The 23,915-nt window shown below is 39.0% G+C and overlaps 2 protein-coding genes across 4 annotated transcripts in view; one reads left to right on the top strand and one right to left on the bottom strand.

Annotated features, from left to right (window-relative positions):
• Erich1 (glutamate-rich 1) overlaps positions 1-23,915 on the bottom strand; it is a gene marked incomplete at its 5' end in the record, with an annotated part of 52,793,804 nt that overhangs the window by 23,736,527 nt on the left and 29,033,362 nt on the right.
• Zdhhc2 (zDHHC palmitoyltransferase 2) overlaps positions 1-23,915 on the top strand; it is a 69,601-nt gene that overhangs the window by 34,976 nt on the left and 10,710 nt on the right. For 3 of the 4 annotated variants that reach the window (XM_087587473.1, XM_087587475.1, NM_145096.3), the window contains 6 exons: positions 1,022-1,091; positions 1,866-1,898; positions 7,606-7,726; positions 9,716-9,848; positions 14,176-14,302; positions 14,654-14,746. In XM_087587473.1, the coding sequence (XP_087443599.1) occupies positions 1,022-1,091; positions 1,866-1,898; positions 7,606-7,726; positions 9,716-9,848; positions 14,176-14,302; positions 14,654-14,746 (577 nt within the window). The remainder of the gene's footprint in view (positions 1-1,021; positions 1,092-1,865; positions 1,899-7,605; positions 7,727-9,715; positions 9,849-14,175; positions 14,303-14,653; positions 14,747-23,915) is intronic. The other variant, XM_087587474.1, reaches the window with a different exon arrangement.

Genomic DNA, 23,915 nt, shown 5'->3' with positions numbered 1-23,915 from the left:
GTGTAAAACATAATTTAGGTATTGTTATCTGCCTTTAAAATGGGAACTATTATACAAATAACTTAATCCTGCTTAGCTTATGTTTTATGGTCATTTAACACCTAACTAAGCCATTGTTTTAAAAAACCAACACACATGGACTACAGATAATTACTACCAAGACTTACCCAGACATGTTTTGTGGCTTTAAACGTCTGCCTGCCTCTCATGACCCATTAGCTCATTTGTTGAGTACGTAAAATATGGCTAGACCAAGATGAGAATTCTTAAATATAAGATAGGCGTTGTTTTCAACAATTTAGCATAAAAATGCAAAATCCCTCATTAATATTGCTTTGTAATTTGCATTTGCTTTTAACTCACATTAGAACCAAAGTGAGTCTACATCTAACACAATTTCCACCACAATCTGGTGCACTCTCTGAGGTTTGTGTAGAGGAACACCGTCTCAGAATCAGTCATCCAGGTAGACTGTGCTCCCTGTGCTGTTGAAGAAAAGGTGCCAGTGTTTCCTCCAAGAACACAAATCCTTGATTGGAAATGCCTCTTCTGGGACCTGTTTATACTGTTGAATCATAATCAACCTAGATGTGAAGTCTTTTCCAACTTTTGCAACCAAAAGCGTGTGTTTACGCATTCTAGAAAACGTCTCTGTGGTGTTTCCTCACCCAGTTAGTCCCAGGAATAAATCGATTTAGCTGAGGGAGCCTTTCTGTTGACCAGTACAAATGAACACAGATTCCCCCTGAGCTGTAGTTACTAAGGATGGAGAACTCAGAGATAAATGTCCCCAGGAGGTCTCCCGCTCTTGGAAAATCTCTCCAGAGAAGTCTGTTTCTAGGCAAATGCTTTCATGCTGTGTTTAAAGTGGGTTGAGTATCCTTCCCCCCTCCCCCCTTTGATCAAACTTAAATACAGTATGCTTTTTACAGTTTAAATTTGGGATGACGATGAAAAGCTATTTCATTGTATTTTTCAGTGACTTGTTAAGTTTAAGACTAAGCGAACTCTTTGTTCCCAGCGATCCGATATTGTGACAGATGCCGACTTATAAAGCCAGACCGCTGCCATCACTGTTCCGTCTGTGATAAGTAAGAAAAACTTTGGGGCTGGGGATTTAGCTCAGTGGTAGCGCGCTTACCTAGGAAGCGCAAGGCCCTGGGTTCGGTCCCCAGCTCCGAAAAAAAGAACCAAAAAAAAAAAAAAAAAAAAAGAAAAACTTTGCTTCTCAAGCATCCCCATGATCGTGGGCGTGTTGTTCACCATTGAGCCACCGCTTCTCAGACTGCCACCACAGTCTGCATTCACGCTTTTAGGCCACTGTTTAGAGACATGAGTGGACTATTCCTTGTATTAGCCATAGTATTGATACAGTTAATGCTGCTCCCCCAGGTGACATAAAAGTGTACTCTTCCAGCAATGCCATGTGGCAGGTTCACTCAGCGAATGCTACGCGTCTGTTCTCTACCTTTAAAAGGACACCTTGATTGGCTTCACATACTAAAATACTGTTGTACATTTAATACGTGACAGAAACAGTAAAACTTGTCCTGAAGATTGATAGAAAAGAGCAAATTTTACATAGGCTTTGTGTACATTTACTGAGGTTCTGCACGTTTTAATGCAAAGCACTCTTGTATTAATATAGTAGCCTTTTAAAAAGAAAGTGATTTGTATCTTGAGGAGTGTACTTTGGAAGTTTTATTGTTCTATTATGACTAGAGACAGCTATAATGTCCCTTTTAGATGAGAATGTCTGTCCTTACTGTATTCTATTTTTAAATAAATGATTCTGTAGTTTTCTACGTGCCACAACTGTTGGAAATATCTCATAAGGCATCGTTTTATTTTTTGGGTATTTTTAGATGTATTTTGAAGATGGACCATCATTGCCCATGGTGAGTATGAACCTATAATTAAAACAAGTTATTATCAGTTACAAACTTAAAATAAATCGAGACACCTTTTACAAATCTTTTTATTAATTGGTTTACCTTACTTGTCCTAGGAGGCTTAGTTTCAAGTACTTAATTAGTTTCAGAGAGCCTCCATTTGGGAGAATTTTCATTAAATAATTTTAAAACCGGTGTGCTAATAACATTAAAGCTAATTTTACATGTTTTACATGTACAAATGGTATTCTTTTTATGCACATATATAAACACAGATGCACTGAAATACTTTCCAGAAATATAAATGCTCACATATTAATTATATACCGTGATACTTCAACAGAAGTTTATAATACTCTTTAACATTTTTAAAAGTTCAAGGAAACTGCATTTGTGGGTAGAATAGTAAACAAATACACAAATATGGTTAAACAAGATTTTCTACCTAAAACTCATTCTTGATTTTTGTTTTGGTTTTTTTATTTTTGTTTGTTTGTTTTTCTTATTTCTTAGTCATTAATTAAAGTGACTTTGTGGAGGGCTATCTGAAAGATCTGCTAAGGAAAGTCAACTTTCCTATTCTTGTTACTGTTTTGCATTATGCATACATGTTAATCATGTTAGGGTTGCCATGGCTGAACTCAAGCATTAATTATAATGATCGCACAAATTTTACTTCTCCCATGGGTGACATACTGAAGAGATATGAATGCTCTCAAGTCTACACTTGAGTTTGTAATATCTACAGGTAATGATTTTTCTAGGAACAGGAGAGAATAGGGGAAGGTTAAGGTCTATGCATTGGAGATCTCTTAGGATTATACCTCTCTTGTTTCTTACTGAAAGTGTTAAGAGTAGTCAACACCTATCAGAATGCTGGTCTTCTTTTACAAATCTGTATAAACGACCCCTCTTTGTACTAATTTACACACGTTTGTTCTTTTGTTCCCTATTCTTTTCTCTCAGCACACTCTCCCACCCACCTGATATCCACAATTATAAGTTTTCCTGACCTTCATCTGTCTTTTCCCTGTCTTCCTTTGCCCCCACTACAGTTTTCTCGTAGGGAGCAGCTCCTCTGTTTAATGACCTCCCCCAGTCTCAGAAACCTGTCTCCATTCCTTTACTTTCCCATCATGGCTTCTTTTTACCTAAACAAGATTGCTTATCTCACACGGTCAATCCAGAAGTGCCAGGATATCCCAACCTCTAGGATGATCCTTTCAGCCAGTGAGAGCCTGACCAATAACCCAACACTATCGACACTTTTTCCTCTCCTTTTTTACGGTGATGGGGATTAAACCCCGGACCTTGAACATGCCCTAAGATACATCTGCAGTTCTTCTTACCATCTTTATCTAAAAACAAACACACAAGCCCACCTACCTGTATCCAAGCTGTTGTCTCGGGGTCTTCTTTGAGGAGAGCTCACATCTAGGATTCTCCTGTTTAGATTTATTGTGCAATCTAAACACAGTGGGCAGTAGAATCAGGCCAGACAGCTGATGCCAATCTTTCCACTTAAATGAGAGGTTGTGATGTAAAGAATGGGGAGATGAGACAATCAGATTTGTCCCAGGTCAGTGGCTACCATGGCTCCTACTACCCAATGTTAGATACACATACTTTCAAAGCTAGAAAATAGTGACTTACGATAATCCAACAATTCAAATGTCACAGTGAGAAAGGAGGATAATTTCACGATCTTTCTAACTTAGATCTTATTAAATAGGTAAACAAGAATTGCTATATGACTGCAGCTATTAAGAGATAAGCTTGCACAGCATAGCTTCTTCAATCTCAAGTTCATTGAACTCGCTCCTGCACTGATGTTTCCAAAACTGCTACCTTTGTTCCCACAGCGCCTTCCCGCACCCCCTACAGAAATCAGCAGCCGTGTCAGTATGTGACTACTGGACTCGAGGTGTCTTATATTCTTCAGGTGCCAATCCAATGCAGCATCCGACTTTTTCCTTTTTAATTTTTAGATGGGATGAGCTGGGTGCTCAGCCAGTATGCATGAGGCCTTATGTTTAATATCTGACAGAACAAAAAAAATTAGGAATTTAATTTTAAAATAGAGAGCTAGGGATGTATCCCAGTGGTAGGGCACATGCATAGTAAACAATGAAATCTGAGTTCATCCTCAGTACTCCCCCGCCCCCCAAGTACAGATAAAGCATAGTGTGGTTCTAGAGTCTGTTTTTACTTCTTCCCTAATTCCAGAGAACCACTTTTGGTATTGTTATGGCTACTGTTTAGGTCTAAATTGTCCATGTATATGTTTGTATATGCATACATACATGTGCATGATCTTTCCCTTAACAACAACAGCAGCAACCCTACAAATGGCCACAGAATTGATAGATTGGATGTGGATCATTTGTCCCATTCACTGTATTCTGGAACTGTTTTCACACCAGTATATGAAAATCATTTTACACCTGTTATCTGAATATGATTTGTTGAAGGGCTTTTAGGACATTATCTGGAAATACAGCTGACTTTTTAATATAGGTCTCGTATATGGTTTTGGACTTCAGAGTACATATCAACCCTGAGAATTTGAAATGTTAGATAAACAGTGCCTCTCAGGCTTTGTATTCATGGACTTGCAGGTCTGCTTGGACACTTAAAACTACCCATTAGGATTTAGGAGATCAGCCTCATACCTGTCTTTTTAACTAAATGAGAGTTTCTGTAGTATTGATCTTATTGGATTTTTTCTACTGGATGAATGTTTTTTTCCTTTAGCATACAATTTTAATTAATTATATTTATAAGACTTTGGTGCAGTTACCTAATAACTCCTCAAATAGAAGTAAATAATTTTAGTTTCAATATATTGATTGCCTACTGTGTTTTAAAGACCATGCATTTTTTAAAAAAGTTATCTTTATTTACTGATAACAGAAAGAAATAATACTGTTGGCCCTAAGGCTCAGCAAAGTGGAAGAGTGGACTCAAAGTTGCACAGCCAGTTCTGTTTGGGGGCCTTGAAAGCTACTTTCTTTCCAATATCCTTTAGTCTCTTTCTAGTTGTATTCAGAAAGTCATTTCTGTGAAACAGCCCATAGCTAGCTAGCTTTACACAACCTTAAAATGATATAACCCAAAATGTATTGTTTCTGCCTACACATCATTGTTGTCCTCCCTGGGGAATGCCGTGTGCAGCTGGATCCTTCTAGGGCCAAACTGAGTCTATAGTAGGCAGTTACAATGTCTACCCAAGAGCTGTCCGGAAAAAGCGTGCTGTTATTGTTCAAGGAAAACACTCTCCTCTGTTTCCTCCTGAAATAGGTCTTCCAGAATCATCTATGTACATATATCAAATGGTGGAACACTTGGTTTTGACTCTTGGTTCTTGCGTGGCCAGTTACCCCAAGGATCTTGAGCATGAGTTACAGTAGGCTCAATCACGTGCTATAAAAACCTGATTATAATCGTTTTCTTTCTGTAAAAGTGTTCTTCATCATTTAATAAAAAACCTTCTGTTCACATCCCTTCAGAAAGAGACACAGTGGGCAGCAGTCACTGTAACTTGGTTCATAAATACCCTCGCTTATACCCATCCAGCCCCTCATTCAACCTCTGTCTATCCACTCTACTCCTTTAAAGCAACACCAGTAAAGCGAAGGCAGTAATATCCTGCATTCTTTGGAGAGAGATCATTAGAGGAAGACTGTACAGGACTGTTTCTAATCTTCTTTCTTGCCATTTTTTCCATTCCGGTGCCATAAGAAAACAGTCTCAGAGATCTGTTTGCATTCCCACTGGGCCCTCCAAAGCTGCAGTCGTAACCATTAACAAGTCGAGTGCATCTGCAATTTCACTTATCAGTGAATTGCTTCTCCATGGACACGGCCCTTTAAGTTCAAACTTATAAGACTCGGCTGTTGCTTATGCTTTTTGAGGCACAAGAACAAAGTTTATGAGAACATAGGTTGTTTTCAAACAAAAAGCAAGAAATGAAAAAATGTATTGTTTCATTGCCAAGATCCACAGAGAAAGGCAGGCGAGGAGGAGGGGAGGGGGAGGGGGACTCAAGAGGAAACAGGGACTGGGAGGAGAGGAAGCAGGAGGCAGACACTGTATTCAGTGATTTGTCATCCAAGCTCACTGAATTAACTCCATCATCTGCATCAGTCAGTTCAGCTACAGAGGGTGTTAACGTTTGTAGAAGAGCGTGGAGCCATGCCCTCATTTTATGGGAAGCAGAGAGAATAGCTACACACCGAAATGTCCTCGTTTTTGTGTTATTGGTATTTATAGTTGTGATTCCACCACCCCCCAGTCCATCCTCACAACTATCTAATGTCAAATGGGCATTACACTCTGTCCAGCTGGCTTCCACACCTCTGCTTCTTAATTCTTTGATTTAGTACATATTGATCGATCATTTATTTACTGCCATGATGACATGCAGTGAGGTGCACTGAAGGGGCTTCAACCAAATTTGGGGAAACTTAAGAGACTTCGACTTACTTGATCATAATTCAAATAGAATCTAGAGATCACCTAGTGAACTCCCCACATCTGCTTGCCACTTTTGGCTTAGTCACAAACTCTCTGCCTTAATGTGTATATTATTTTGTAACTCATTGTATATGAGGTGCAGCGACTTTCACTGTGGTTGATTAAAGCAATATTAAGAATAACATATTAGAAATGTAAATAAGACATACCCAATTTAATAGAGATGGAAAAAAAGGGGGAAAAAAGAAACACACACACATATGTATGTATATATGTTGAGTGTATACCAAGAAAATATTCAGTAGTCACATGTCCAGAAAATATAATACCAAACTCCATTCAGTACTGGTGTTGAAACAGGTCCAAAAAGGGATCTGAAGTTCAATAATTGTAAAATAAAAATAAAATTTAACACAGCATTCATACTTCTAGGTTATTCTCTAAAAATATTAAAGTGAAAAAGAATCATTGCTATCTTATTCATTACTGTGTTCACAATGACAAATATATCTGAGCCCATGTATATCTAAGGATGCAATATAAGTAAAATATGGTAACATATACGATAAATTGTAATAAACTACAGCTTACAGGACTAAATTTAAATGTTTAAACTGTGAGTGAAACTTGAGAATATTGTGCTAAGTTCAATAAGTCAGATGAAGGAAGACATATTAATCTACTTCTCTGAGGACCCTAAAATAGTGAAATTTATAGCATCAAAGAGTATAATGGTACATATTAGGTAAAAGGAAGTGAGAAAAAAATCAGTAATTACTGTCAATAGACATAAAATTTTAGTCAAACAAGATCAACAAATTCCAAAGGGTAAAGAGAGATATCTCATTAGTTAGGATCACTTGTTACTCTTCCAAAGGATTGAAAGTGGATTACCAGAACCCTCACAGTGGCTCACAGTTGCCTGCAACTCCAGCCCAATGGCACTTGATGTCCCTTTCTAGTCTACATAGGCACCACATGCACATGGTGCAAAGACATACATGTAGGTTTAATATCTATGCATATAAAATAAATACAAATTTATAAGAATAACATTGAATATCTAAGTGCAAAAGTTCCTTTTTATCATGTTTGAAAATGTTACTGTTCTTTATGAATGAAATGCTGATGAGTCTTAAATGAACATAAACCAAAAAAAAAATTATGCTACATTTAAACATTTTTATCCCTAGTCTGGAGATGTAACTCACTAAGACTCTTTCTGTTTTGTTGGCAGGGTGAACAATTGTGTTGGATTTTCAAATTATAAATTCTTCCTCCTTTTCTTGGCTTACTCTCTGCTGTACTGCCTTTTCATTGCTGCTACAGATTTACAGTATTTTATCAGATTTTGGACAGTAAGTCATCACTTCAGTGACTTTCCTATGCATTAACATTCAACAGTGAGTTGTTGCAAACCCTGACTTTATCGGGTTATTCTGTGTAGAGTCAGGCCTCTGTACTCATGGTCTGTGTTTGTGTGTTCACCATTTCAAAATTTATTTATAACTCCCAGCCAATGTACTCTGAGCTTTCTCAGTAGATTCTAGATATGTCCATATTTGCACAGTGCATGTATTCCTAGTTGAGGTAAACAAGGTATTATTATACCATATGCATTCTCAGCATCCTTTAAACAAGTATCTTCTCCCAAGGTCTGTTTGCTTTCATGTTTTGATGTTGGGTTTTTGTTTGGTTGGTTTTTAACCTTGTGTTGATTTTACAGGTACCAAAATTATCTTTATACATACTAATGAAATGCTATTATTTTAAATGAGACCTCTATTCCTATGGGTGTGTCTTATGGAGAAAATACGTGCTTTATCCAGACATTAATTATGGTGCTGTTATTCAGAATTTCCATATCAAGAAGTCAACACGCTATATTAAATAAGGGGTATTTGGATAAAACCCCACATCAAATGAGGTTGTGAATTGGTCAGGAGATGCTTAAGGCACTATGAAAAGAGAAAACCAGCCCCATGTTCCCCCAAGATCCAAAGTTCAAGGCAATCTTGTGCAGCCTAACTCCAGTGAATAATGAGAATTGATTAGATAAGCACAAATGTTTTCTCCTCATGTACTAGATTATCTTTTAAACTGTTATATCCTGGTAGTTCAGTTGATGTTTGTTTGTTTGTTTCACACTATATGTTTTTAAAATAAGTCAGAAACAAATTTAGAGTATGGAAACTGCAGAAACATTACTGCTGAGCATGACATGTTGGTTAGAAAGTGTTCTAGTCCTTGCCGGGGTTGCTTTCTCACTGAATTTTTTTTATTTTATTCTCATTAAACTATCTTTCATTATGGCAAGAATTTCTGAATTGTTGGGTAATTAAATGAGGTGTAAACCAAATTGAATACTAAAGAGTTAGTGAATGCCTAATTTGTGTTGGTCCCATTGCTAAGAAACAGAAAGAAACAGGTGGGTTGATGTGTTTCTAGCATTCAAGGATACTTCTGGTTTGCGGCTGATCCCTAATGAATGTCTACCAGACTGTAATCTCACTGCCCTCTATTCCTATGTGTGGTTTTCTTTTCAAACTCGGAACACATCTGAACAGAAAAGACCAAAGTCTCTGTCGTTCAGAGCTTACTGTCAAAAGCTGCCAGTTGAGGTCTTATCACCTATATCAATGGTGAATACCACAGGGAAATGAAACAGTATGGTCATGTGAGAATGGGAGGTCCCTTGCATATCTAGTGCTTTGCTGAAAGTTAGGCCCCAGCCTTTCAGTCTAGAGGCAACTCATCTCTCTTGGTTTTGCAGAGCTGGCTGGTTTCAGCCCCTGGGTATTAAAAGTATTTCAGACAGATGTTACTAATGTTGGTCTTTCTATGATGTTATTGCCAGAGCTTGAAGCATTCATGTGGGGGTATCTCCTGTATTCTTTTAGTTGATGTTATTGTTTATAGTAATCTATGTATCAATGAGAATATGAACTAAATTATGCCAACTAATCTTCATTTTTCTGGCATTATAATAAAATTATTTAAACATTTATTAATATGCAGCATGCTAATGAAATGTTCAGTTTCTTTTATCTTGTTTCCCACTGGTATGGTTTATGCTGCCACGTTTTTTTTTTCCTGGAATTTGATTTGGTTATGCAAAGCAAAATAAATATTCCAACTTTAATCTTTTCTGAATAGATGTTCATATACCAATAAGCCTTTAATTTAATACAAAATAAATACTTTTCCCCTTAAAATTTAGCATGAAGCTATGTGTCATTTTCTAATTGTAAATTATTTTAAAAAGACAATCATATAAATGAATTCATAATTGTAGGGGAATATTCATTCTGTTGCTAAAACATTTTGTTTTTTGCCTTTCCTTACAGAATGGTCTCCCTGATACTCAAGCCAAGTTCCATATTATGTTTTTATTCTTTGCTGCAGCTATGTTTTCTGTCAGCTTGTCCTCTCTTTTTGGTTATCATTGCTGGCTAGTCAGCAAAAATAAATCTACATTAGGTGAGTATCAAATTATTACAGAGAACAAACCTTTAAATACATAGGCAGTCAGTCACTAAAAGTTGTCATACTCAGAAGTCATCAACCTGTCTTGAAATAGCAAAAAAAAAAAATCTTTCTTATTTGCTACGTTTTGAAATGTCATATGGACACATGTTCATTCTTTGCATATATTAATTGACTGTGCATGGTATGCAAAGCAGTATTTATGCAGAGGGGAGGACAAGGGAAAAGCAACCAGTTGAGGAGCACAGAGGCAAAATTCAAACATAAAAGTAACTTTAAAATGCAGAGTGCTTTGAAAGAAACGAACACGCCGTGACGAGGACGTAGGACAGAAAGGCTGGAGATGGCTCCATTTTGAATGAGTTGTCAAGGAAAACCTCACCCCACTAAGAAATATTCATTTTGAAAAGTTAGCCATTGAAACAGCCAGCAGACTGTAGGCACAGAACAGAGTTTGTTAAGCTTTACTGTAGGCATAAGTTTTTCTCAAACTACCTTAATGAGTGATCAACCTCCCCTCTAGCCCACCGCCCAGCAGAAGGAATGGAAAAGGTAAGTTACTCAGACACGGAGGAAGTAGACCTGTTTAGAAATAGCTTTGGGGTGAGCCCAGTCTTCGTGGTCAGGATATCAGCAGTTCAGTCCAGTAGCAAACACTAAACACGAATCAGACGCTGCAGTCCAAGTCACTTGGCAGTGACCACACACAAACCAGCAAGGGTGGTTCAATCCAGAAGAAAGCCCAAGGCTCGCCAACCAGCCTGAGGCCACAAGGGTGGCATGAAGCTGCAGAAACTTCATGAGAAGTGTTTTGAAGAGTTTCTCTCTCTCTGGTGTCACCACAAGCTCAGCAACAAGCGGAGCTCAGCTATGCAGTGTAAGGTGAACCAATATGTAGGGAGGACCTTAGCAAGGTCGAGCAAAGCAAACCCATGTTCAAGCCCCCACTACCACGGGGCCATATTTATATGACCTTCTGAACATCATGCATCCATTCTCATGTTTGCTTGAGCAAAACATCCTTCCACCTGTGTGCCCTGGCAGACGTCACTTGATACAACTGACTTTCCAAAGATAACATAACAGAAGTTTCCACTTCACTCTGCAGACAAGAAGTGGTTATCGTTGTTAAACAAAATCTAGAATCATCTGGGAGATTGCCCCAGATAAGGGGGCTGGAATTGTCTCAATTACCTTACTTGAAGTAGGAAGACCTACCTACTGTGGGTGACATCATTCTCCAGCTTGGATCCTGAGCTGTATAAATGGAGAAAGAGACTGAAAGAGCAGCAAGCATTCATTGTTCTCTTCAGCTGAGTGCGGATACAATGTAACTACCAGCCTCAAGCTCCTGACAGTGCTGCTTCTCTGACATGGTGTTCTATAGCCTGGAACTGGAATCAAAGAAACACTTTCTCCCTTAAGTTGCTTTTGTGGAAATATTTTATCACAGCATCAGGAAAAGAAATTAAGACATAAGGCATGAAACAGGCCTGTCTAGCCAGGGTTTCTATTCCTGCACAAAGCATCATGAATAAGAAGCAAATTGGGGAGGAAAGGTTCAAAAGGTTCATTCAGCTCACACTTCCACATTGAAGGTCGTTGTTCATCACCTAAAGAAGTCAGGACTAGAACTCACACAGGGCAGAAACTGGGAGGCAGGAGCTAATGCAGAGGCCATGGAGGGATGCTGCTTACTGGACTGCTTCTTCTAGCTTGCTCAAACTGCTTTCTTATAGAACACAGAACTACCAGCCCAGGGATGGCACCGCTCACAATGCACCCCTCCCCTCCCGCTTGATCACTAATTGAGAAAATGCCTTACAGCTGGATCTCAAGGAGGCATTTTCTCAAGGGAAGCTCCTTTCTCTCTGATGACTCTAACTTATGTCAAGTTGACACAAAACACAGGCCAGTTCAAGGCCTCAGAGAGAAAGGCCCACCTCCAAATGTCCATATTAAGAATGAAGAAATATCTTAAACTGGTAACTGTGTGTATGTGCTGGGAGGTGCCAGTAAAAGGAGAGCAGAGTAAACTCAAATCTAGCAGAGACAAGGAGACAGTGAAGACAGGAGACAATAGAAAAGAACTTAAAGAAAAGAAATGAAGCTAATAACTCATTTTTCTTTTTTTTCTCATCTTTTATTTCTTATTTACATTTCAATTGTTATTCCCTTTCCCAGTTTCCAGGCCAACATCCCCCTAACCCCTCCCGCTCCCCTTCTCTATGGGTGTTCCCCTCCCCATCCTCCTCCCCTTACTGTCCTCCCCCCAACAATCACGTTCACTGAAGGATCAGTCTTAGCAGGACCCAGGGCTTCTCCTTCCACTGGTGCTCTTACTAGGCTATTCATTGCTACCTATGAGGTTGGAGTCCAGGGTCAGTCCATGTATAGTCTTTGGGTAGTGGCTTAGTCCCTGGAAGCTCTGGTTGCTTGGCATTGTTGTTCATATGGGGTCTCGAGCCCCTTCAGCTCTTTCAGTCCTTTCTCTGATTCCTTCAACGGGGGTCCTATTCTCAGTTCAGTGGTTTGCTGCTGGCATTCGCCTCTGTATTTGCTGTATTCTGGCTGTGTCTCTCAGGAGAGATCTACATCCGGTTCCTGTCAGCCTGCACTTCTTTGCTTCATCCATCTTGTCTAATTGGGTGGCTGTATATGTATGGGCCACATGTGGGGCAGGCTCTGAATGGGTGTTCCTTCTGCCTCTGTTCTACACTTTGCCTCTCTATTCCCTCCCAAGGGTATTCTTGTTCCCCTTTTAAAGAAGGAGTGAAGCATTCGCATTTTGGTCATTCTTCTTGATTTTCATGTGTTCTGTGCATCTAGGGTAATTCAAACATTTGGACTAATATCCACTTATCAATGAGTGCATACCACATGTGTGTTTTTCTGTGATTGGGTTACCTCACTCAGGATGATATTTTCCAGTTCCATCTATTTGTCTATGAATTTCATAAAGTCATTGTTTTTGATAGCTGAGTAATATTCCATTGTGTAGATATACCACATTTTCTGTATCCATTCCTCTGTTGAAGGGCATCTGGGTTCTTTCCAGCTTCTGGCTATTATAAATAAGGCTGCTATAATATAACTAATTTGATGAGGCTTAGCTACTAAAAAACAAGTAAAAGAGGTATTGACAAAGTTAGAGGTGAGGGTAGCATTATTATCAACTTCGAAGGCGTGAAAAGATGTTGAGTGGATTGTGGAAAATGCTGCCAGTTGGAACAATGGTTACGTCAATGTGATGGAAAATGACCAGAAACAAAGCACCACCCTGAGAAATAGCAAGGCTATGTAGGCAAGACCCTGTCTAATAAAGAACTTTTGTTAAACATGAACATCCAGGATCATCAAAGACTTCAGATCTCATAGCATCATGTTTCTTAGTGTCTGACTTTGCTGGTTAGATTGTCTCCAAAGTGATGGGCAAAAATCTCTCTACTTCCAAATGTGATGATATCCTACAGTTAAGGTTTTAGAGTCTGCTTTGCAGGGTTACTCAAGAGGAGAATGTGGCGTTGCGTTGTGACAAGAACATCATCAATGGCCTCTCAGACGTTCCACATTTGTATTTGTTATGTGACCGTGGGCAATTCTAATGTATTCTTAGACCGCAGCTTTGATACATGGAGTGGACATAACCGACATGTCTGTTTGGGAATTGAATTTTTGTTTGGACAAGCTGACTATAAAGTGTATTTTTGGGTCAATTGAAAAAAATTATGATGAGGTAAAAATTTCAATGACGTTAAAAAATGGATTTTTTTAATTTAAGAGTTTATCAAGTATACTTAAAATATACTTATATTTTATTTAAAATACATTTCAGTGTTTCAATATTATTTAGTATGTCCACCCATTTATATTTAGAAAGGTAGGTCAGTGATTAAAAAACAAAACAAAACAAAAAAAAAAAAAAACACTTGCTACAAAGGCTGATAATCTGAATTCAATCCCCATATTCCATATAAAGGTGGAAGGGGGAGCCCTCTGCACAGAATTGTCCTCTGACCTACACACACTAATAATAAAATAAAAATCTGGATGGTATGAATTTTAATTTATTTGTTCATTTGTATCTTCTAATTTTCTTTTGAGCACTTGTACTCTTATAATAGTAAAAAATTAATAGTGAAAAATTAAAACAGACCTACTCATTTCTTAATATTTTAAACCAGAATCGACAACCTGAGTTTCAAGACTATGTACAGTACCCTTCAGTTGTTGGAGTTCCCCTACTACACTTGTTTCAGTATTATGGGGTTGCTAGTATATACATTCTGAATTCATAGTATCACTTCTCTGTTCCTTTTAGAGGCATTCAGAAATCCAGTATTTAGACATGGAACAGATAAGAACGGATTCAGCTTGGGTTTCAGTAAAAACATGCGACAAGTTTTTGGCGATGAGAAGAAGTATTGGCTGTTACCAATATTTTCAAGGTACTTTGTTTTGAAAGTTTTTTTAATTAATTCAAATTAATAAAAGTAAGCACACACAAGACAGAGTTAAATCTGTTGTTTTTCTTCACAGGGGTGTCTAGACCAGTGTTTCTCAACCTGTGGGTCACAACCCCTCTGTAGATGGAATGACTTTCTCAAAGGGGCTGCCTATCATATCTCGCAAATGAGATGTTTACATTACAATTCATAACAGTAGCAAAATACAGTTAGAAAGTAGCAACAACATTATTATATGGTTGGGGAGGTCACCACAATATGAGGAATTGTATTAAAGGGTCACAGCATTAAGAAGGTTGAATGTTTTTCTTTCTTTTTCTTTTTAAATTGCAGTCAAGGTGATGGCTGTTCCTTTCCAACTTGCCTTGTTAACCAGGATCCTGAACAACCTTCCACTCCTGCAGGACTAAATTCAACAGCGAAAAAGTAATGCTACTTTTTCTTCCCCCCAGTTTATTTTCAAGTGAGGTATTTTAGTGTGTTGTATCTTTTGATTCTGTGTTCCTTTGAGAAAACTATGTTAAAGGTGAAGGACATTTTACTATAATGGTTTCCACTTGAAAAGATGGAGGGAGACAGTGGAATAGTAAAGAGGATACATAGTTTCAATTACATTTCATACAATTCTGTTCATAGTGGCCACAGTTAGAAAACGGTTCTTAAATCTCTAAACATTTTAATTGAATAAAATATATTGCGATTTTTGGTTTTGAGCCTAGCATTTCAAAAGAAACAAGACGCTATCTTCTTTTCTTTTAGAAGGATACTTACATCTTACTGTGAATTTTTAAGAGATTTATTTATTTTATTTGTGTGCTAAGTGTTTTGCCTGTTGGTATGTATGTGTACCACATATTAGCCTGGTACCACAAAGTCATAAAAGGGAGTCAGATTTCCTGGAGTTACAGACATCTGTGTGAGCCACCATGTATATGCTGGGAACTGAACACAGGTCCTCTGCAAAAGCAGAAAGTGCTGCTGACGGATGAGCCATCTCTCCTCACCTTATATAGGAATTTCCAACATTTTGAAATATTATTTTTTATATATTTATGAAAAGCAACATACCCGGATTTTTAAATGAAAGTCAGTAACAAAAACATAACCATGATATCATTTATAAAACTTTAGAGTTCATTCATAAAATTTTAAAAGTTTTTCTTCATTTCTATACTTTTAGTTGCACTGGGCCAGTTACCCTGTGGATACTTCGTATTGATTACAGTGCTTTTTCCTATGGATTCTGGAGTGTTCCCAGAATTATCTTCAAGGCTGTGATTTTGGCAAACATTCTAAAATCACATTAAGGTTTTAAGAGACTTAAAACATGGGGGCTGGAGAGATGGCTCAGTGTTTAAGAGAATTGGCTACTCTTCCAGAGGTCCTGAGTTCAATTCCCAGCAAGCACATGGTGGCTCACAACCAATGTAATGAGATCTTCGCCTGTGCATGAAAACAGATTACTCATACACATAAAATAAACATATTTTTTTTATTAACTTGAGTATTTCTTATATACATTTCGAGTGTTATTCCCTTTCCCGGTTTCCGGGCAAACATCCCCCTCCCCCCTCCCCTTCCTTATGGGTGTTCCCCTCCCAACCCTCCCCCCATTGCCGCCCTCCCCCCATAGACTAGTTCACTGGGGGTTCAGTCTTAGCAGGACCCAGGGCTTCCCCTTCCACTGGTGCTCTTACTAGGATATTCATTGCTACCTATGGGGTCAGAATCCAGGGTCAGTCCATGTATAGTCTTTAGGTAGTGGCTTAGTCCCTGGAAGCTCTGGTTGCTTGGCATTGTTGTACTTTTGGGGTCTCGAGTCCCTTCAAGCTCTTCCAGTTCTTTCTCTGATTCCTTCAATAGGGGACCTATTCTCAGTTCAGTGGTTTGCTGCTGGCATTCGCCTCTATATTTGCTGTATTCTGGCTGTGTCTCTCAGGAGCGATCTACATCCGGCTCCTGTCGGTCTGCACTTCTTTGCTTCATCCATCTTGTCTAATTGGGTGGCTGTATATGTATGGGCCACATGTGGGGCAGGCTCTGAATGGGTGTTCGTTCAGTCTCTGTTTTAATCTTTGCCTCTCCCTTCCCTGCCAAGGGTATTCTTTTTCCTCATTTAAAGAAGGAGTGAAGCATTCACATTTTGATCATCCGTCTTGAGTTTCGTTTGTTCTAGGGATCTAGGGTAATTCAAGCATTTGGGCTAATAGCCACTTATCAATGAGTGCATACCATGTATGTCTTTCTGTGAGTGGGTTAGCTCACTCAGGATGATATTTTCCAGTTCCAACCATTTGCCTACGAATTTCATAAACTCGTTGTTTTTGATAGCTGAGTAATATTCCATTGTGTAGATGTACCACATTTTCTGTATCCATTCCTCTGTTGAAGGGCATCTGGGTTCTTTCCATTTTCTGGCTATTATAAATAAGGCTGCGATGAACATAGTGGAGCACGTGTCTCTTTTATATGTTGAGGAATCTTTTGGGTATATGCCCAAGAGAGGTATAGCTGGATCCTCAGGCAGTTCAATGTCCAATTTTCTGAGGAACCTCCAGACTGATTTCCAGAATGGTTGTACCAGTCTGCAATCCCACCAACAATGGAGGAGTGTTCCTCTTTCTCCACATCCTCGCCAGCATCTGCTGTCACCTGAGTTTTTGATCTTAGCCATTCTCACTGGTGTGAGGTGAAATCTCAGGGTTGTTTTGATTTGCATTTCCCTTATGACTAAAGATGTTGAACATTTCTTTAGGTGTTTCTCAGCCATTCGGCATTCCTCAGCTGTGAATTCTTTGTTTAGCTCTGAACCCCATTTTTTAATAGGGTTATTTGTTTCCCTGCGGTCTAACTTCTTGAGTTCTTTGTATATTTTGGATATAAGGCCTCTATCTGTTGTAGGATTGGTAAAGATCTATTCCCAATCTGTTGGTTGCCGTTTTGTCCTAACCACAGTGTCCTTTGCCTTACAGAAGCTTTGCAGTTTTATGAGATCCCATTTGTCGATTCTTGATCTTAGAACGTAAGCCATTGGAGTTTTATTCAGGAAATTTTTTCCAGTGCCCATGTGTTCCAGATGCTTCCCTAGTTTTTCTTCTATTAGTTTGAGTGTGTCTGGTTTGATGTGGAGGTCCTTGATCCACTTGGACTTAAGCTTTGTACAGGGTGATAAGGATGGATCGATCTGCATTCTTCTACATGTTGCCCTCCAGTTGAACAAGCACCATTTGCTGAAAATGCTATCTTTTTTCCATTGGATGGTTTTGGCTCCTTTGTCAAAAATCAAGTGACCATAGGTATGTGCGTTCATTTCTGGGTCTTCAATTCTATTCCATTGGTCTATCTGTCTGTCTCTGTACCAATACCATGCAGTTTTTATCACTATTGCTCTGTAATACTGCTTGAGTTCAGGGATAGTGATTCCCCCTGAAGTCCTTTTATTGTTGAGGATAGCTTTAGCTATCCTGGGTTTTTTGTTATTCCAGATGAATTTGCAAATTGTTCTGTCTAACTCTTTGAAGAATTGGATTGGTATTTTGATGGGGATTGCATTGAATCTGTAGATTGCTTTTGGTAAAATGGCCATTTTTACTATATTAATCCTGCCAATCCATGAGCATGGGAGATCTTTCCATCTTCTGAGGTCTTCTTCAATTTCTTTCCTCAGTGTCTTGAAGTTCTTATTGTACAGATCTTTTACTTGCTTGGTTAAAGTCACACCGAGGTACTTTATATTATTTGGGTCTATTATGAAGGGTGTCGTTTCCCTAATTTCTTTCTCGGCTTGTTTCTCTTTTGTATAGAGGAAGGCAACTGATTTATTTGAGTTAATTTTATACCCAGCCACTTTGCTGAAGTTGTTTATCAGCTTTAGTAGTTCTCTGGTGGAACTTTTGGGATCACTTAAATATACTATCATGTCATCTGCAAATAGTGATATTTTGACTTCTTCTTTTCCGATCTGTATCCCTTTGATCTCCTTTTGTTGTCTGATTGCTCTGGCTAGAACTTCAAGAACTATATTGAATAAGTAGGGAGAGAGTGGGCAGCCTTGTCTAGTCCCTGATTTTAGTGGGATTGCTTCAAGTTTCTCTCCATTTAGTTTAATGTTAGCAACTGGTTTGCTGTATATGGCTTTTACTATGTTTAGGTATGGGCCTTGAATTCCTATTCTTTCCAGGACTTTTATCATGAAGGGGTGTTGAATTTTGTCAAATGCTTTCTCAGCATCTAATGAAATGATCATGTGGTTCTGTTCTTTCAGTTTGTTTATATAATGGATCACGTTGATGGTTTTCCGTATATTAAACCATCCCTGCATGCCTGGGATGAAGCCTACTTGATCATGATGGATGATTGTTTTGATGTGCTCTTGAATTCGGTTTGCCAGAATTTTATTGAGTATTTTTGCGTCGATATTCATAAGGGAAATTGGTCTGAAGTTCTCTTTCTTTGTTGTGTCTTTGTGTGGTTTAGGTATAAGAGTAATTGTGGCTTCGTAGAAGGAATTCGGTAGGGCTCCATCTGTTTCAATTTTGTGGAATAGTTTGGATAATATTGGTATGAGGTCTTCTATGAAGGTTTGATAGAATTCTGCACTAAACCCGTCTGGACCTGGGCTCTTTTTGGTTGGGAGACCTTTAATGACTGCTTCTATTTCCTTAGGAGTTATGGGGTTGTTTAACTGGTTTATCTGTTCCTGATTTAACTTCGATACCTGGTATCTGTCTAGGAAATTGTCCATTTCCTGAAGATTTTCAAATTTTGTTGAATATAGGTTTTTATAGTAAGATCTGATGATTTTTTGAATTTCCTCCGAATCTGTAGTTATGTCTCCCTTTTCATTTCTGATTTTGTTAATTTGGACACACTCTCTGTGTCCTCTCGTTAGTCTGGCTAAGGGTTTATCTATCTTGTTGATTTTCTCAAAGAACCAACTTTTGGTTCTGTTGATTCTTTCTATGGTCCTTTTTGTTTCTACTTGGTTGATTTCAGCTCTGAGTTTGATTATTTCCTGCCTTCTACTCCTCCTGGGTGTATTTGCTTCTTTTTGTTCTAGAGCTTTTAGGTGTGCTGTCAAGCTGCTGACATATGCTCTTTCCTGTTTCTTTCTGCAGGCACTCAGCGCTATGAGTTTTCCTCTTAGCACAGCTTTCATTGTGTCCCATAAGTTTGAGTATGTTGTATCTTCATTTTCATTAAATTCTAAAAAGTTTTTAATTTCTTTCTTTATTTCTTCCTTGACCAGGTTATCATTGAGTAGAGCATTGTTCAATTTCCACGTATATGTGGGCATTCTTCCCTTATTGTTATTGAAGACCAGTTTTAGGCCGTGGTGGTCCGATAGCACGCATGCGATTATTTCTATCTTTCTGTACCTGTTGAGGCCCGTTTTTTGACCAATTATATGGTCAATTTTGGAGAAAGTACCATGAGGAGCTGAGAAGAAGGTATATCCTTTTGCTTTAGGATAGAATGTTCTATAAATATCCGTTAAGTCCATTTGGCTCATGACTTCTCTTAGTCTGTCTACATCACTGTTTAATTTCTGTTTCCATGATCTGTCCATTGATGAGAGTGGGGTGTTGAAATCTCCCACTATTATTGTGTGAGGTGCAATGTGTGTTTTGAGCTTTAGTAAGGTTTCTTTTACGTATGTAGGTGCCCTTGTATTTGGGGCATAGATATTTAGGATTGAGAGTTCATCTTGGTTGATTTTTCCTTTGATGAATATGAAGTGTCCTTCCTTATCTTTTTTGATGACTTTTAGTTGGAAATTGATTTTATTTGATATTAGAATGGCTACTCCAGCTTGCTTCTTCTGACCATTTGCTTGGAAAGTTGTTTTCCAGCCTTTCACTCTGAGGTAGTGTCTGTCTTTGTCTCTGAGGTGTGTTTCCTGTAGGCAGCAGAATGCAGGGTCCTCGTTGCGTATCCAGTTTGTTAATCTATGTCTTTTTATTGGGGAGTTGAGGCCATTGATATTGAGAGATATTAAGGAATAGTGATTATTGCTTCCCGTTATATTCATATTTGGATGTGAGGTTATGTTTGTGTGCTTTCATTCTCTTTGTTTTGTTGCCAAGACGATTAGTTTCTTGCTTCTTCTAGGGTATAGCTTGCCTCCTTATGTTGGGCTTTACCATTTATTATCCTTTGTAGTGCTGGATTTGTAGAAAGATATTGTGTAAATTTGGTTTTGTCATGGAATATCTTGGTTTCTCCATCAATGTTAATTGAGAGTTTTGCTGGATACAGTAACCTGGGCTGGCATTTGTGTTCTCTTAGTGTCTGTATGACATCAGTCCAGGATCTTCTGGCCTTCATAGTTTCTGGCGAGAAGTCTGGTGTGATTCTGATAGGTCTCCCTTCATATGTTACTTGACCTTTTTCCCTTACTGCTTTTAATATTCTTTCTTTATTTTGTGCGTTTGGTGTTTTGACAATTATGTGACGGGAGGTGTTTCTTTTCTGGTCCAATCTATTTGGAGTTCTGTAGGCTTCTTGTATGTCTATGGGTATCTCTTTTTTTAGGTTAGGGAAGTTTTCTTCTATGATTTTGTTGAAGATATTTACTGGTCCTTTGAGCTGGGAGTCTTCACTCTCTTCTATACCTATTATCCTTAGGTTTGATCTTCTCATTGAGTCCTGGATTTCCTGTATGTTTTGGACCAGTAGCTTTTTCCGCTTTACATTATCTTTGACAGTTGAGTCAATGATTTCTATGGAATCTTCTGCTCCTGAGATTCTCTCTTCCATCTCTTGTATTCTGTTGGTGAAGCTTGTATCTACAGCTCCTTGTCTCTTCTTTTGGTTTTCTATATCCAGGGTTGTTTCCATGTGTTCTTTCTTGATTGCTTCTATTTCCATTTTTAATTCCTTCAACTGTTTGATTGTGTTTTCCTGGAATTCTTTCAGGGATTTTTGCGATTCCTCTCTGTAGGCTTTTACTTGTTTATTAATGTTTTCCTGTGCTTCCCTAAGTGTGTTCATGTCTTTCTTGAAGTCCTCCAGCATCATGATCAAATATGATTTTGAAACTAGATCTTGCTTTTCTGGTGTGTTTGGATATTCCATGTTTGTTTTGGTGGGAGAATTGGGCTCCGATGATGGCATGTAGTCTTGGTTTCTGTTGCTTGGGTTCCTGCGCTTGCCTCTCGCCATCAGATTATCTCTAGTGTTACTTTGTTCTGCTGTTTCTGACAGTGGCTAGACTGTCCTATAAGCCTGTGTGTCAGGAGTGCTGTAGACCTGTTTTCCTCTCTTTCAGTCAGTTATGGGGACAGAGTGTTCTGCTTTCGGGCGTGTGGTTTTTCCTCTCTACAGGTCTTCAGCTGTTCCTGTGGGCCTGTGTCTTGAGTTCACCAGGCAGCTTTCTTGCAGCAGAAAAGTTGGTCTTACCTGTGGTCCCGAGGCTCAAGTTCGCTCGTGGGGTGCTGCCCACGGGCTCTCTGCAGCGGCAGCAACCAGGAAGACCTGTGCCGCCCCTTCCGGGAGCTTCAGTGCACCAGGGTTCCAGATGGTCTTTGGCTTTTTCCTCTGGCGTCCGAGATGTGTGTGCAGGGAGCAGTCTCTTCTGGTTTCCCAGGCTTGTCCGCCTCTCTGAAGGTTTAGCTCTCCCTCCCACGGGATTTGGGTGCAGAGAACTGTTTATCCGGTCTGTTTCCTTCAGGGTCCGGCGGGGTCCTGCCGCTCCTGGGCCCTCCCCCACGGGAGCCCAGAGGCCTTATACAGTTTCCTCTTGGGCCAGGGATGTGGGCAGGGGTGAGCAGTGTTGGTGGTCTCTTCCGCTCTGCAGCCTCAGGAGTGCCCACCTGACCAGGCGGTTGGGTTTCTCTCTCCATAAACATATCTTTTTAAAAAGACTAAAAACATATTTGTTACCAGATCTTTAGTGCGAGATGTATACAGGTCAAATCCTATCCATTAGCGAAAGAGCTGTTCTGATGTGTTTCACAATCAAAGGCATCAGTCACTTCCTGGGTCAAACTTTATGTGATCTGGCTTGAAAATTATACACTGTTAAATGCTAATGATTTTCCTATACACCAATGAAATAACTGAGCTCTACTAAATTATTTAGGATATGTTTTCAAACTTTTGCAAAATTTAATAGTAGATTACATTAATATTATTGACCCACAGTTAAGTGGTCTTTGTACGTTAAGAATCTGTACATTTTAGAGGCAGCATTCTCTCCATTTTCTAAGTGCCATAGCAGTAGCTCTCAACCTTCCTAATGCTGAGACCCTTTAATACAGTTCCTCATGCTGTGGCAACTCCCAACCATAAAATGATTTTGTTACTACTTCATTATTGTAATTTTGCTACTGTTCTGAATCATAATATAAATATATGATATGAAAGATATCTGGTATGCAACCCCCAAAGTGTTCATGACTCACAGGTTGAGAACCACTGTACTATAGGATTGGGGAAAATCATATTTCTGACAGCATTACCTTGCTAAGTGAACCTGAAGTGATGTGTACTCAACAGGTATTTCTTGCCTTTCAATTAAATGTTGAGGCTGAATTTGAACAACTAAAGGGAAATTTAAGGCCAACTGGGCTGTTTAGCAAGATCAAGACTAAACTGACCTACATGAAGAGATAATTCAGTGGTAGAACTCAGGTTCATAGTGTATGTGCAAGGTTGCAAGATCCTAGGATTGATTCCGTAACTACAGTTATGTGTGTGTGTGTGTGTGTGTGTGTGTGTGTTTATATGTTTATAATTTATTTTATTTTTTTCCTATGCATGCATCAATGTTTTCTTACCACTTTCAGTTATATGTGTATGGGCATCATACACAACACACACACACACACACACACACACACACACTCACACCATTGCTCCTTTTTTGCAGGGCTAGGGGAATTTTCCAGAAGGATTAGGTGACCCTAATATGATGGTAAGGGGCAAAGCCGTGGCACAAGTTTAGTTTTGATTGGCTTCTATGTCAGTTTTGTTATATTTGGTGATACCTTGAAGAGTTTCAATAATCAGCCTTGTTCTGGCCTTGTTATCTCCTCTAGCTGGGTGTCCAGGAGCTGACTCAGCTCCAGACTTATCCTCCCTAAGTCATGGCCGTCACTGATCAACAGCCCATTGTCAGTGGTTTCCTCCGAGGAGCCCAGTTTGCTTCCAGGAGATGGGGGATTATTCCCATGGTTTTTCTCTCTTAGTGGACCTCTCAACTTCTCCATAGATAATATCATCAAGTTTCTAACTGTACTTTCTTATCCCTTTGGATTGTGTCTTCTCTTGCTTCTAGTTGAGAGAGAGAGAGAGAGAGAGAGAGAGAGAGAGAGAGAGAGAGAGAGAGCGCAAAACAAACAAATGTGCTTACCTGGTGTCTTAGTCAGGGTTTCTATTCCTGCATAAAACATCATGACCAAGAAGCAGGTTGGGGAGGAAAGGGTTTATTCAGCTTACATTTCCACATTGCTATTTCATCACCAAAGGAAGTCAGGACCGGAACTCAAGCAGGTCAGCAAGCAGGAGGCCATGGAGAGATGTTTCTTACTGGCTTGCTTCCCCTGGCTTTTTCAGCTTGCTTTCTTTTTCTTTTCTTTTCTTTTTTTTTTTT

The sequence above is a fragment of the Rattus norvegicus genome, chromosome 16 (genome assembly GCF_021556685.1).
Source record: "Rattus norvegicus strain SHRSP/BbbUtx chromosome 16, alternate assembly SHRSP_T2T, whole genome shotgun sequence".
Lineage (NCBI taxonomy): Eukaryota > Metazoa > Chordata > Mammalia > Rodentia > Muridae > Rattus > Rattus norvegicus.
This window is presented reverse-complemented; position numbering and strand designations above follow the sequence as displayed.